General features: G+C 41.0%; 1 protein-coding gene across 8 annotated transcripts in view; it reads right to left on the bottom strand.

Moving 5' to 3' along the window:
• Window positions 1–15362, bottom strand: part of gria4a (glutamate receptor, ionotropic, AMPA 4a) — a 95926-nt gene that overhangs the window by 56978 nt on the left and 23586 nt on the right. For all 8 annotated transcript variants that reach the window (XR_015087419.1, XM_086035235.1, XM_086035228.1 and 5 more), the window contains exon 3: window positions 858–1097. Coding sequence is in view for 7 of the 8 variants with exons in the window: in XM_086035235.1 (XP_085891361.1) it covers window positions 858–1097 (240 nt within the window). In the remaining variant the exon portion in view is untranslated. The remainder of the gene's footprint in view (window positions 1–857; window positions 1098–15362) is intronic.

Below are 15362 nucleotides of genomic sequence, written 5' to 3'. Positions count from 1 at the left end.
ACAAATGGATGGATGGATGTTTATAATTGCAATCTAATATAAACCTACGTCTGTTTCTTAATATTTCGGTTAGCGATGCTACACGAGTTAAAAATGCCTCTCAGTATGTTGCGGTTCAACATCTTTAATAGAATATGGGATACTTTGTGATTGTCTACATCCCTATGCTGTATTTAGAGTTATCTTCAAAAAGGCACTCATTTTATTGGCTCTCGTTCGTAGTAGCACTGTAGTGAGTGTAAAGCAGAACACAGTGTTGGTGGCCATTTTCTAGCACATTACTAGCATCAGAGCCTAATGGGAGCTGATAATGCGGGACCCTTCCTTAGCCAAGTGAGCACAGCTAAAAGTCTACACATCCACCCTATGCTGCCTTTCTCCTTCATTTCCTTCTTCTTCTCCTTCTTTGCCTTCCAGTCTCCTCCCACTTCTGGCTTCCTTCCAGTCGCTGTAATCACCCCGCCGCCCACCCACCGCCTCCTTTCATTTCCGATGAACGACCTATCAACTTGTTTGTCCCCTGCCCCTCTCGTCTCACACGTGTCCTTCATGCCTCCTCTCTTCCTGGCTGCCTAGACAACTTGACTGACTCTTGTCGTCCGCCTCTCTCTTCACTTTCATCTCTCATCACCAAGGGTATGAACCCAGACAGCCTTGACCATGGGAAGAAAAACATGCATTCACACAAGCGCGCACACACAACACAGTTCCATACCGTGGGACGGTGGATCACGTCCGACCGGATGATTTGCGGTGTTTCAAGTTACGAGCATGGCCACTGACCAAATTAGACTCGTGTCTCAAGGCACCGCTGTGCTATTTGTATGCCGTTTGTGTGTGTTGTGGCCTCTTTTTACCTCTGTCCGTATCGTAAAGAAAGACAAATCGGCTCCAGTCGTAGTGGTCCAAAAGGGACAGCAAAGCCCCTCTGATGGATGGCCGCAGCTGCAGGGTGAACTGAGCCTCTCCTTCAGTGGGGAAGCTGGGCGTCACCAGGCTGATGTGCAGGGCCCCACAGAACGATGTCAGCGTGTTGACTGAGCGTTTGTCATAAAGGCCGAATATGGCAAAGACTCCCCTTGAATACTGAGAACAGACTGCCAGGGGGTTGGAAATGGAGGAAGGAGAAGAGTGTGGATGGAAAATGATTGAAGGATGCAAATGGAAAAGGTGATTAGAAACACTGAATGAGCTCACTTACAATACATTATTTGTGAAAACAAACAAAAAGCATACATGACTATGAAGAAATGTACTGCAGTACCTTGACATTAAATTCCGCCTGGTTATACATCGAACAACACAGTTTATGACATACTATTAGAATAAGAAGGTGTACCAGGTTTATATTTGTATTTATTTATCCAAACATAAAACAAGAGTCAATAGCAACAGCACAATAAGCTGTCTGGCACAGGCCGTGAAGGCTTGGCACATTCCGTGAGCGCACGCACACACACACTCAGTTGTGCTGCTCACCACACAAATGAATGATCCTTACAAATTAGGCATACCAATCTAATTCAGTTTATTTATAATATGGCCAGAGAGTATAGTCCGTTGTCTTGCATTTATTTAGAGGAAGGTCAGACTTTCCAAATAATATACTTAATTAGCTAACTAGAAAAAATGACTAGTCATAGGAATTACTAAACATACAAACACCACCACCACCAACAAGAACAAAAAACAGTTTACAGGCTCACTTTGAAATGAAAGTTGAGTTTGATGCTAAAATATGCCGCGCATTGTGGCTCTGCAACTCGAGAAAAACACACACAGCTCCGTCTTCATTTATCGAGCATTTAGTGGGTGAAGTCAGGAAAGCTGTTTCTTGTGCTCATGTTTTCATGGTCTGACTTTTGAACTTGAGCCGCATCCAGCATCATAAGTCACACACCACCTTATGATACATCACTTTGGACTAAACAGTGAGTCTGCAGACTTTGCTTTTGGCAACAAGCGGCGATCACTGGGTACTTCATCTTTCTTTTCTTCTCACATCTATCAGATACTCCATCCAACCTCCCCCTATTTCTCTCTCTCTCGCTCTCTGCCTCTCTCTCTCTCTCTCTCTCTCCTCTACTCTTCTTTGGTTCCCTCCTTTTCTCCCTCCTGGGACTCAGAGTAATTCCATTATCAGCTCTAAGCCTCAGTGGGAGTAAACAGTGAGGGACATGCAGCTTTGACGCTTCGCCTTGTGGCAATTAGGGAAAGCTGAGACCTCTGCACCCGGCAGGCGATAAGGCAGGGATTTAGTCTTTGATTATGACACGAGCTGAATATCTTCAATTTAGACAACTTGCATAGAATGTTCTTGGAATGAGTTATTCAGTACAAGCTGAGTCATGGTGTCCTCTAAATCAACCACAGTGCGATATGTATTTCATCCATCCATCCACTAGCTATACCGCTTCTCCTCACAAGGGTGGCGGGGCGTGCTGGAGCCTATCCCAGCTGTCTTCGGGCAGTAGGCGGGGGACACCCTGAATCGGTTGCCAGCCAATCGCAGGGCACTCAGAGACAAACAACCGCACTCACAATCACACCTAGGGGCAATTTTAGAGTGTCCAATCAACTTACCATGCATGTTTTTGGAATGTGGGAGGAAACCGGAGTACCCGCAGAAAACCCACGCAGGCACGGGGAGAACATGCAAACTCCACACAGGGAGGCCGGAGCAGGGATCGAACCCACGAACTCTGAACTGTGAGGCGGACGTGCTAACCAGTCGAGCACCGTGCCGGCATGTATTTCATTACATTTTAAATTTTTTAAAATTTGTTTTTACCAGTCTCATGTAACATTCACCCAGTCTGTATGAATTATTCCATTATTATTAGAATATTTTATTTAAAAAGGGTCAGTGCAATTTCACATAAAACATGAAAAAATCATGGTTTAAAAACAAAAAAAGCCAGAATTAACCAAAATGCTATTTTTCATCTGTACCCCCCCGGCTGGCAATGATGTAAAGAAAAACATTAAAATACGATTACAGAAAACACATATAAATAGCAAGACACTAAGTCCTTCAAATGTTTTACAATATATATTATAACAAGTAATTAACAACATTGCTCTGGACTTTTTCCAGCCTGACTGGCTAGAATAGCCTGGTGCCTTCACGCCTATACATGTGGCCATTGGACTCTGATATTTTTTTTTCCTCAGAAAAACTACCTTCAATCCTGATAGTGGCTATCAGCAAGCGGAGAGCCAGCACAGCCTGGTTATGAATATGTTCATATTTGACAGAAAGTTGCAAGGAAAATGCCTACCATTCATTCATGAAGGCTTTTTTGGTTGATAAAAGTTGCTTCCCAGTGGAGAGAAATGATGTCCTCACACTCTCTGTGGGCAAACGAGGAGCCACATACGAGTGCATTTCTTTGACAGCTTTGTTGAGGAAAATGACATTTCCTTGCTCTTAGATGAATTTAGATTTTTTTTTTTCTTTTCGTGCAAAGCATTTGAACCGAAATAAAAAAAAAGGGGGGTCTCTGAATACTGCTCCCATGACAGATTATGACATTTTATGGAAATATAACAAAAGCTGGCCTAGATGAGGTTTTGAATTCTATTTTCCCCACACTCCTAAAGGGTTTCTTTAAATTCAAGCAAAAGGAAATGTTTGCCATGATGCAAAACATCTTTTTAAACCAAACACGCATAGGATGGCGGACTGCATTTTTACAAGCGCACCTACCCGAAATGTATTAAAATCTCAGTATGACTTAGTCCACCTGTCTTTGCTCATTGATGCTGCAGTCCATCTCTTGGCCTCTTATATTGTCTGGCACATCACAGCCTTAGTTTAAAGGCGCGTGTGCCAAGCAGGACAATGCAGATTTGTAGGCCTCATTGCAATAAAACATTCACCAACCTTGCCTCGTAAGCTTTAATGAGAGGAGGGGACCTTTTTGGTGGTGCATCGGCACCACAGCCAACACGTTGGACACAATAGGTCTCCTGGGATCTCACTGGTTCTCTCAAGATTAGCATTTGTGTAACTTTTTGTCTTGTTCCAATGTCTTTGCCTCTGCTTCCTAATGACTTTGCGCCATCATTTGTCTTTCTCATTGTATACGGTAAGTCTCTATTCCATGGAGTGAGCCTTGAAATGTACTTTACAGCTATCTCTGTTTCTGCAGCTGTTGCTCTGCAGCATACACTCCTTTTTCGTTTCGTCAGGAAGCCATAGCTCGGTATTTCTTTTTTTCAGGATGAATAATTGCATTTTGTTTAACACCAAGGACTTATAAACAAAGCTCATGATTAATTACTGTACCTGTTACCACAGTGCAGCAACAGACAAAATGTGCACTGTTCGTCATCTGCAAACCCACAGGATAAAAATTTACTGCACGGAGTAAAACTAGAAAGCAATGTCTGGTTCATTGTTTCATGTGAGTAAGCAGATGACTGCGTGTCAGTCAAATATATACCAAAAGTTCATTTTGGTTCATGCTAAAGCAGATAAAGGTAATATTGAGGAATAATATTTGTCCCTTTCCCTTTCCTATAGAGCTTTCTCGCAATGTGAGAGAAGTAAATTCTTTCTTTTCCCGATTGGTTAAAAAAAAAAAAAAGATTAAATAGATTGAATGCATAGCTCGTTTACCTGCCGGTTGTGTAAAGCCGAAGTGTGGCAGGGTTTGTACTATTTGGACCTGGATTTGACTCCTCTGATACCACTTGTCCTCATTAAGGTCACGGGTAAGTGGAGCCTAATCCATCTGACTTTGGGCAAAATGTACTTACGCCCTGGACCAGGTGCCAGCCAACCGCAGGGGAAATACAATTACCGTGTAAAAGTTAAAACGGCAGGAGTGTAATCTCAAACTGCAGATTGTGATTAGCATTGAAATTAAGACTGATATGATGCACATTGTGCAAGGTCAGTGTCCTCCAGTGATGCAACAGAAGCTTTAAAAGTATTATGCCAAAGCATCTGGCACTCAGCGCCCACAAACTTCCATCTCTGACAGTATTATTTTCAAAGTGTGTTGCCATAAAGTTGGCCATGGACATTTTCAGAATTAATCCACTACCGCTTGCCGGCCCGAATTTCTTGGCAGCATTATCTTATTTAGCGTTTAATGAGGAAGAATTGTGAGCACTCCACCTCTCAGAGATTTTATTGGCGTAGTTGTTAGGTGAATAGTGCTGTCTGGCAAAAAAAAAAAAAAAAAAAGACTATTTTTCTCTCTAGGGTTTGATAGCTGCAATAAGGTCTCAGAAGCAAAGAGACTTAACAGAGACCAAATTTGTTTAGACAATCTACTGCGAAAACATAATGAAAAGTGCCTATGTTATGACTCTGTTTGTCCTTGTTTCTCTTTTCAGTGTTGCCTGAATATTCCTTTGTAGGTTAGAAATTCAGTCTTCCTAAATAACCATTGAGCGAGCATTATGCTCATGAATGGACTAATTTGCTGTACCGCTGATTGAATCTGATAGTGTAGTGGTTCACTCTCCCGACTTGTCTGCAGGCAGACTGTGTTCACATCTGACTCAGTGAGGGTGTGAATGTGAATGGCTATCTGTTTCTACAGTATGTACTGTATGTGCTCTGTGATGGACTGGTGACCAATACTGGGTGCCATCTTCATTTCAACAGAAGTTAGCTGGGATAGGATCCAGCACTCTGGTACCGTGAACAGGAAAAAAACAGTACAGAAGATGGTCGGAATGATGAATTAGTTTTACAATGGTCCACTTTCCATAACAATACACCATGAGAAGCAGGGTTGCCACCAAGGATTTGGGGTCCTGTGGGGGAAAAAAATCACTTTGGGGCACTTCACGTTATGCCGCACATTGAAATAATGATTTTCCAGGGCCTCTGTCAGTCATGTAATATATCAGCCCACAGCCACATTGTACCACCAACCCACTTTTACCACACCAAAGTAGACCAAGGTGTGTTGTTTAATATTGTATGAGTATCTGAACTCGCAGCCCGGATTTGAAATGGGTTTTCCTGCATTTACAACATGCAGTAGACAAAGTCACAAAAGATCAACTTCTTCAATGGACGTTTAATGACACAGTAATAATAAGTGTATGCAATGCATCAGCGGCAACTATGCAGATCATATAAAGTACCGGTAAAAGTGGGACAATCAATAAGGAGGCAGGGGAGTTCAGCCACCTTATGGATTTCATATTTAACGTTCTCGAATGGAACAACGTTAAATAGTGAGAAGCAATGTCTTCATAAATAGAGAGTGAGGGTTTATTGTGCGTTTTACATGGAGTGTATTTTAGGTCATCCAACATTCTGTATGTCCGTAATTCTGTACTTTAGTAACATTCTGTATGTATCTTTGCTACATGGTTATTTTGTCGTTTGCTTCAAACCTTAGTTGTTGAATTAGTATAGTACACATGCATTGAAAATATTTTATCAAAACGAAATATATAAATAGCATGTATTTTGTCCATATTTAAAATATCATTTTTTGGGGGTCATACAGCACAGAATCATTAACATCCCAGCAGCGGATGGCACTGGAAATATTTCTAAAGATGTGTTCGCCTTGCTTCCCACGAGTTCCACAAGTCGCTTTTCGGATGTCACGTCCGCTCTTCACTGAGTGATTCATTCCACAGTCTTTTTGCTCAGGTTTGCCTCGCCCTCAGAAATGCGCTTGATGCGACTACTGACCATCGCTGGTACAGCGTTGAGTCTGGAATTCCAGGGTTTGGTAGTTTACGGTGTTATATATATATATAGTTCAACATTTTTTAATGTTAAATCAAAAAATGTTTGAAATGAATGATAAAACAAAAAATCATTTACGATTATTTTTGAAAAATGCCTCCCCGCCCTCCCCTATGGCACTATGTGCCCTATGTACTTCTCTGGACCGGCCCATGGCTGGGGACCACTGAATTATGGGACTAAAATGATAGACTTTCAATTCTAAACATACACACACAACCATACATCTGCAGGATTGTTACCAGAAAGACCACTGAATTGCTCTTTATTTGGCCTTGCGTGTCCAAATGCAGGGCTGACTGTGAGGTCAGTGAGGTGAGGGACAGCTAAAAAAAAAAAGCGCTTGGGTAAAACTACCACAGTTCACTTCTTTATTCTTTTTGATTATATCCTTCCACTCCTCTGCACCTGTTCCTGCAAGCTCCCTTCCCTGCCACCTCATCTGCAGGCGTGTTCCCCGCGGCAGCGTGGAATACAAAGTCTAAGAATAGAAGTACTGATTGGGGAAAATGAGGGCCGGTACCCAAGATGAGGGCAGCTATCTTTATAGTCTTAAGTGTTGTCGCGTTTGGTGAATATGCTAATAGTTGCTGACATATGGCCCTTTCCCCAATGTGGTCCTAGGGACAGTTAAAAATAGGAAATGACACGGTTATCCAATGGTTCTGATTTTCATTAAAATACTTAGCAGATCTTGGGGACCCTCAGAACCTAAGCACTGTCTGTTCCAGCAATCTGCTTGACCTTCAAATCGTTTCGGTTACAAAGTTAATTTTCATAAGGCCGAGGACGAAATAAATCGTATAGTACGAAAACTGATGTTCATCGTAAATAATATCAAACGACAGCCATCCTACTTTGGACTACCCCTTTTGGTAAAAAATAAAATCATGTTATTTACCAATCATAGTTCTATTGAGGATTTTCCCCTTTAGCTTTTTGGCCTAAATGCGAGGCAGATTAGCGGACACCACTTTTTTCTTGTCTTGGTTTTTCATACTCGGAGTTCTGGACTGTAGTTCAACTTTTGGAGCACATTTTCCTTGAAAAGTTGTTCAACTGCCAAACCTTTTTGTGCGTTTCCAGCGTGGAAATTATGAATCAACAAAGAAGTGTGGTCTGAGACGGTTTGTCAACCTATCAATGGGCTGAGATTGTGTCCTGTGTCATACTTTAGGTACTGTACCACTGTGATAAGTACAAGACTAAAAAAAAGAGCCAAAGAGTGATACTGATCCGGTTTTGATACCCGAAAATGGAAATTCCAAAAAAGGTGTGCCATACCAAACTGCACCATACTGACTGAAGGAAAATGACGTTTGGGGTAATACAATGTCTTTGTCTATTTATTCTGAGTAGTCATGACAAGAATGCAAATTAACCAGATGGGAGAAAGTCCCTCTGGTGTATACAGAAATACTTTCTGTATAGAGTTTGTATTGTGTCCAGTTTCCCCCCCAGTAATCCAACACATGATTGTATGTGACTCTGAATTGCCCTTTGTTGCGATCCTTATTTTGACAAATGCATCTTCAATTGGCAACCTGTCCGTTTTTTGGGGGGGGAAATGTGTTCCAAACAGGATGAGTGGAACAGAGTACATGGTTGTCGTCGGAAATAACAAACGGGAAATGGCAGACTTTGAAATTGACCTTTCACAAAAATCTATTCTTCCGCTTTTAATATCCTGCTGTATCATGCTGTAAATCACAGCACATCAGTGATGCTTATCCTTACCTTTGCCAAGTTACTTGGTGGGAGTTATCATAATTAGTCAACACTGAATATGGATTAAGAATAACAAGCAAAATATGCAAACAAGGAAAGGTCTCGTGATTGGACGTTGTCCTGTCTCTGAGCAACGAGTGAATATTAATCGTTTAGGAAAAGGCAGTTTGTACATGGATCTGACACTGAAACCCTTGAACTGTTTATAATTTTACAGTTCAATTGTTTAAGTATCTACAGTTTAACAGTCTTAATAATATCTCCACACATTATAGTGCATTATTATAGCATTAGAATGCTTTACTTCTTTATACATTGTGATTTTTCACTAATCTGTTTAATTACCATCCACCCTTTCATTATTTACAACCTGGAATTGAACAAATGCATGGAAATTTAATTGATTACTTGTCACTTTTAATGTATCGCTGGCATCGGGCCAAAACCTTGTACCTCCAAAATAGTCACTTTTCAGGAGACTCCAAAAATGACAAGTTCGTTCAACCATTAACATTGCAACGTAAAAAGAGAGTAAGCCATTTTCAGCACTTTAGATTGGTCAATAATGTGTAAAAGTAACACCCACGCGTGTGGACTGACCAACAGTAGAGGTTTTTGAAAAAATATGAAATTCACCAAAATGTGACTCATGAGGTTTTGGCCCGATGCCAGCGATATCTAATTTATACACTCACTATGCTGAAGAGAAGACCTAAACCGTCTCGGATGTTAGCGATTGCAGCGTGCGAGCCCCAAAAATTCCCAAGAAGCTCACAAAGATTGATAATACTATGGCAAAGTTTAAAGTCAACATTTGATTTGTAGTGTTATTTCAGACTGTTTTTTTAATACAATATACAAACACAGGAAGGATGTGTACAGCAGTAACCACACACACACAAAAAGGAACAACTATGTGCAAATTTTTACAGCGCATGGAAAACGGCATACAAAAAAATGTCACCGTGTCGGCACAAAGTATACCAAGCCCATCATTTTCAATCAACAGAAAGAGAGAGAAAAGTTTCCCTTTCAGGAGTTAATAATGTAATGAAAATCGAATTAACAGCGGCAATTGCCAGCTACTTGGTGTGTGGAAGCATCAAGCAATTAAGGATGGAAAATCGGTCTATTACTCAGTTGTGACTCAGTCCTTTTACACTCACATTTCCTGCAGACTCATGTCTTGATTCGGATAGTTCAATATGCATGGGGTAATTATTATTATTAGTCCATTTTTGTTATTGATTGATTATTATGTCTACGGATGACAATCATAAGTGAGTGAGCCCATGTTTTATCGCGTGAATTCATGAATTGAGTTCACTCAGTAACAACCTTCATCTTCATGTATACAGCCAGGAGTGTCTAATTGACAAGCAGTAGTTAGTAGTGGGACTAGCTGCTGTTAGGCAGGAGCTAATTAATTGTTCCTACCAGCAATGATGAAGACTTACTTTCTTCTTTTGCCCGTCCTTCACGTTGCTTTTTCTATTTTTCCTGCTTTTATCATCTTGTGTGCAAAGGAAAATCAGCGTGTTCGGGGCCAGTGCAAGCAAAGTCCCAAAGATATGATGGACTGGGATTCCAGTCAATAATTCGATCGAGTGGAATAGATTGGAAAACGACACACGACAAACCCCGTCCTGAAGAAAAGGGGAGAGCGATTTATGATCATATTTAAGTGAATAATGATAAGTAATTTTCTGATTTTCAGATTTTTCTGGTTACTTTTTTGGTCCAAAATACATATTACAAAAAAAAAAAAAATGCAACCAAATCTTTTAGGCAGGCTTAAGAACATTTTAGGGAGGTTTCAGTCACCTTAAAATAGGCCTAATGATGCCATTGTCTGCAGCCATAGAGATAAAGCTAAATGAGAGAGCAGACATTTAACTTAACTCATTCACTGCCAGACATTTTCAGACCTTCTTTTACCCTAACATTTGAAAAAAAAAAAAAAATGTAAAGAAATTCCTGGGATTGAATGGCCGGACTGTGAAAAAGACAAATAAATACGTCAATGGCAGTGAATGAGTTAAACATGGCGTGTGTGTCCTGTGTTTAATGATGTATTTTATCGTTTTTACATTTTTCATTTAACTGATGTTTTTTTTCCCACACTTGTATAACAATACTTTTTAAAATATTAGTTTGAGTCTGGAATGTTTTTTTAAAAAATTATTGTTATCAATAGGAAAAGGTATTTCAAGATCCATGTGTGTGTGTGTGTGTGTGTGAAATAGCGATGAGGGACCCTAATGCGACAGATAAGCTTTTAACCCTTGTAACCCAGTCAACTTTAAATGCTACTAACAGTAGCTCAGGTCTGGTGGGCCTTTCCTGTATGAGCAGTCATTCATCACGCACACATCGCCTGCTGATATCGAAACCATTCATCACTGCGGAAAGGTAGATGGGGAGTAAGGAGAGTAGGGTGCCCACTAGACTCATACAGTATGTAGGTAATCTGATGTGGTCTTCCTCCAAGGGACAATCACACTTTCACACTGACTTGGTAGACTGGCGTGCTTTTTCATTTAGCTAGCAGTTTTGTGATCTTGCAGAAACTCTTAAGTATGCTCATTTTGTCAACTCAACTTTGCCCGACCACCTCGGAGCCACCAAGGCTTTTTTTTTTTTGGTAACATCCTCATTCATCTGTAAATATTTTTTGAAGCGGGTGCCTTATTATCATGCATGGCATGAGCATAAGGTAAATCAAAGTAAGGCTTGAATAGAGACTATACATAGAGACCATACAATTTGCATCAGTGCCTTTTTTGATGGATATGTAACAAACAAGCAAAGAGGGGCCCCTGCAAATTTGGCCACTTTTCAACTAATTTCAGATTTGAATGCAGCAGTGAGGGCTTGGATGAGTGTCAGAGGTGGTGGTGCAGCTGGTGCCCCTTTCATGGGAAAACAAAATAGCTCAGTTTATCACACTGGGCACACTGCAAATCAAAGACGTAAATCAGAGAGACTCAAGGTGACTGCTTGTACTTCCTCCGTAAAGCAGTCATGTTTCATCAAAACTTGGAAGCTATGAGAGAGGGTGTATCCATACATCAAAACCTAACTCAAAAACTAACTGTGAGCATGTTGTGTGTCTAAGCACGCCGCCCTTTGCTTCTTGAACTACACAAATATTTTCAAATGGAATTTCCTGATCGTATTAAAACAATCCTCACAGTACATGAGTGACACACACACTCACACGGTGTTTGTGTGCAAGCCCTTTCAGCAGAGTAGATCCATCGTGATTGAATGCACTAGATAAACAGGCGAGTAATTTAACAGAGCGAATGACATCCCAACACTGATTTCACCTGCGGTCTCACTCCTCGACTCGTTAGTTAATTCCTTATTTTTCCACTCGTCTTTTTGTTGTCTCCAACACAGTTATCTCCTTTGGCTTCTTAACCCTGTGCTTGTTGTTCTATACAATTCAATTTAATTTGACATGTTTTGATTCATTCAGCTCAAATTCAATTCTGCTCATTGGGAGAAAGAGGCTGCTGTGGCTGCTGTGAGGTAGAGGCAGTTGGCTCATGAATGCACAAGTGGTGGTTTGATCACCAAGCGTTCTTGTATTGACGTGTCCTTGAGCAAGACTCCGGATATCCCTCAGCGACAAGGTTCTGTGTATGCTCATGGTTTATCATTCTCTCTGAATATATCGGAGTTAAGTTCTGTTTTAGTAGAGATAATAAAAAGGTCAGGATGTCACGATATCCCAATGTCACGAAATCCCAATGTCCCGATACGATAATATCACGATGTGAACCTCACGATGCAATAATGATCACAATATTGTGGGGAGGTTGGCGATATATAAAAAGCTCACGATACTATATAAAAGCTCACGATATTGTAAAATAAAAGAGCTCGTGTTTAAAAAAACAAAACATCGCAATATTCTGTTTTTGTATATAATACAAGCATTCACAAAGACATAGGTTTGGTCATGGGCTCCTATCGGCAATTAGTGTGGGTCTTAAACATAGGTGGCATCAAATTAAACTGCACAAATAAACTAACCACCAGAGGGTGCTGGAACTGCACGGATGGAAAACAATTTGGGTTTTTAAACAGATTTGCTGCTATTAATATCGTGACATGACGACGACGATATATTGTGGCAATTTTAATATTGGGATATTGTCGATATTGTGGCATCCCTAAAAAAAATAAGGCACGTGCGTCTCTAAGTTTGAGATCTTCTGACGTAGGGTGTTCAAACTGCTGTAGACAGTATCTAGGGGCGTTATTAACACACAATGAAAAAGCAGTCATTGCTCGCCCCATAGCATTTCCACATACACTCGAGTTAGTCGGTGATCTCAGGGTTTGACAAGGGAGTGACTTTAGAATATCTGTGAAAGGGCAACTTCTCCACTCTCCACTCCCGGGAGTGTAGTTACACTTTCTGCTCCCATGGTAATCCGCAGTTGCGCACACATACACATACACGCTGCAGGGCAGCAGCGCATTGAACAGTCTGTACTTGTTCCCAAGCACAGAGTCAACCAGTGCTGTTGAATGCTAATCTCCATTCGAATTAATTCTTGCCATTTAATGCAGTCAGGTGCAAATCCAGATGAAAGTGCAATCCTCTCAGTTTGGCTTCTTGTAAGAGTTAATGAAACCACATGCACTGGTAATCCTATCTTGATCACACAGATCAATTAACTGCTCACTCAATCCATTGCTTACATCTGATACATCTTCATATTGCCTTAAACGATTTCTCAAGCTATCCCAAACATTTTCGTAAACCGGTCACTGGTCACCTGTTAACACGGGACACATAAAGAGACAGAAAACCTTTTGCATGCACATACACAGTCACCAAGTGGGAATTGGTGTGTGGTGTAGGCAGACTGCACTGTATGCTCCCTTCCGCAGAATGTGTTTAACTTACAAATGTCACTGTGTTCATCAGTAAGCTTATAAATAAAACGATCACGTGCATGTTCAGAGCGGTATCTGCATGGACAGATTCCAAGGACTTGGCTCCATTCTTACATACTTTGACGCTCTTGGGGCTTTCTGCATGCATTGCAGACAGTCACAAACAAACAGCAGATAACTGCACACATCCTTCTAACTGCTAACTAAACATCATTAAAAACGAGCTTGCAGTCTTTATCCAGCAGTCTAACGTTAAAGTGATTTGGAGACTGATGTTACTGGATATTACTCATTACCGTATTTTCCGGACTATAAGCCCCATCTTTATATAAGCCGCACCCACTCTATTAAAAAATAATACTAATGAAAATAAACACATATAAGCCGCACCTATCTATGTTGAAAAATTAGACATTTACTGCATTTACAGAACAATTTTGAACTGTAAATGTACATGTATTGTGTGTACCTGAATAGATTCTTTGCTAACAGTCTCTTTTAAGGGGAAATAAAGTAGTCATCCTCATTTCACTGCCCGGTGCCACTCCGGTTTGTCAGTTAACTGCCGCATTAATACCTAATTCATAACCTGGTGGATGGCAATTTTATTGTATTATAACGGATGGATGTATTGTAATTCCGGTTGGACCGCCCCTAGCTGTGGAAGAAAAATCCACAGAATAGCTGCACCAGTCTATAAGCCGCATGGTTCAAAACTTAGGTAAAACGTAGCGGCTTATAGTCCGGAAAATACGGTATATCATATTGTTTGTTTAGCTGGTGATTGATATTTATTGGTTGGTTCAGTGTGAAAACGGTGTAAATGGAGTCATATATTTGTGACTGCCTGGCTTTACAATTTTTGTAAGCATGTCTTTCCCTTGCTCACCAACTGATATTGGAGCAGCGTTGCAAAATTGCCTCCTGGTTCCAAACACTGCTGCCCAGCTGACTTGAGGTTGTTGAGCATCATAATACTCCACTTGAAGCCTCTCAACAGCCAGAAGTTGGGACGGATCAAGCTTTCGCACTCTCAGAAGCATCTGCTGAATTGAACTTTTGTTGATGCTGAGTTCCAGTGCAGCCCTCCAGATGGACTCTCCCCCTTTGCATGAACGCCTACCCTCTGAGTTTGGTATTTTTCGTTAGTGGTGGTAGTAGTCGGCCTTCTGTTGTGAGGTTTAACAAGAGCAGATCCTGCCTCTCAGCCTCTTGCTGAAGTGCACTCTTCTTAACAGACGTCAATTTTGCAACGCTGCTCCAATGTCAGTTGTTGAGCCATGGGCAAGGAAGTGACATGATTATTGAAAACTGCTAAGCAAAAGACGTCAAATTTTGATGGCCTCATGACTATCTGAATGATACCTCAAACGAAATAGGGGGGAAAAAAAGGAACGCGATCGTGACTTGCGGGCCACTCAGTAGAGTCATCAGTTAACCAACTCTGTATGTTTTTGAATGTGAGAAGAAACCAAACTAGCCAGAAATAAAACAACGCAAACAAGGGGAGAATCAAAATATTCATTAAATAAGTCATAAAAAGACTTATTTTTTACTACAAATACAATCCTAACTTATTCTACACGACTAAAAGCAGTCTAGTCGATTCATGTATCATCTCTCCTCTCCAGATCTAATCAGCTACTCTCTCCCCCCAAGACGACTGTTCTGATGATATTACCTTCCCATATGGAGAATATTACTCTAGTAAGCCATCTGTACTATCATCCCCTCCGGCGTGTGACCATGTGTGCGGGACTATGAGTGCGAGGGAGCGAGCCTGTGGGAGGCTGGGTGATGGAACTAGACAACGCTTCTGTCAATAGGTGTGTGATTGAGTGTGTGAATCAGGGAGAATTTAACTGTGTGTAATTCTAAATCCCGGTAATATGGCCATGATGAGACACTGTTATAATTTCCACCCTCTCATCAGTCTGCTTGATGATCTTTGAAAGGGAATCGGTCACACTCTCAGAATCACGCCCCT

This window comes from Filicampus tigris, chromosome 7 (genome assembly GCF_054856515.1).
Source record: "Filicampus tigris isolate MCC_2025a chromosome 7, RoL_Ftig_1.0, whole genome shotgun sequence".
Lineage (NCBI taxonomy): Eukaryota > Metazoa > Chordata > Actinopteri > Syngnathiformes > Syngnathidae > Filicampus > Filicampus tigris.
The sequence above is the reverse complement of the archived record's forward strand: the minus strand, read 5'-3'. Positions and strand labels throughout refer to the sequence as shown.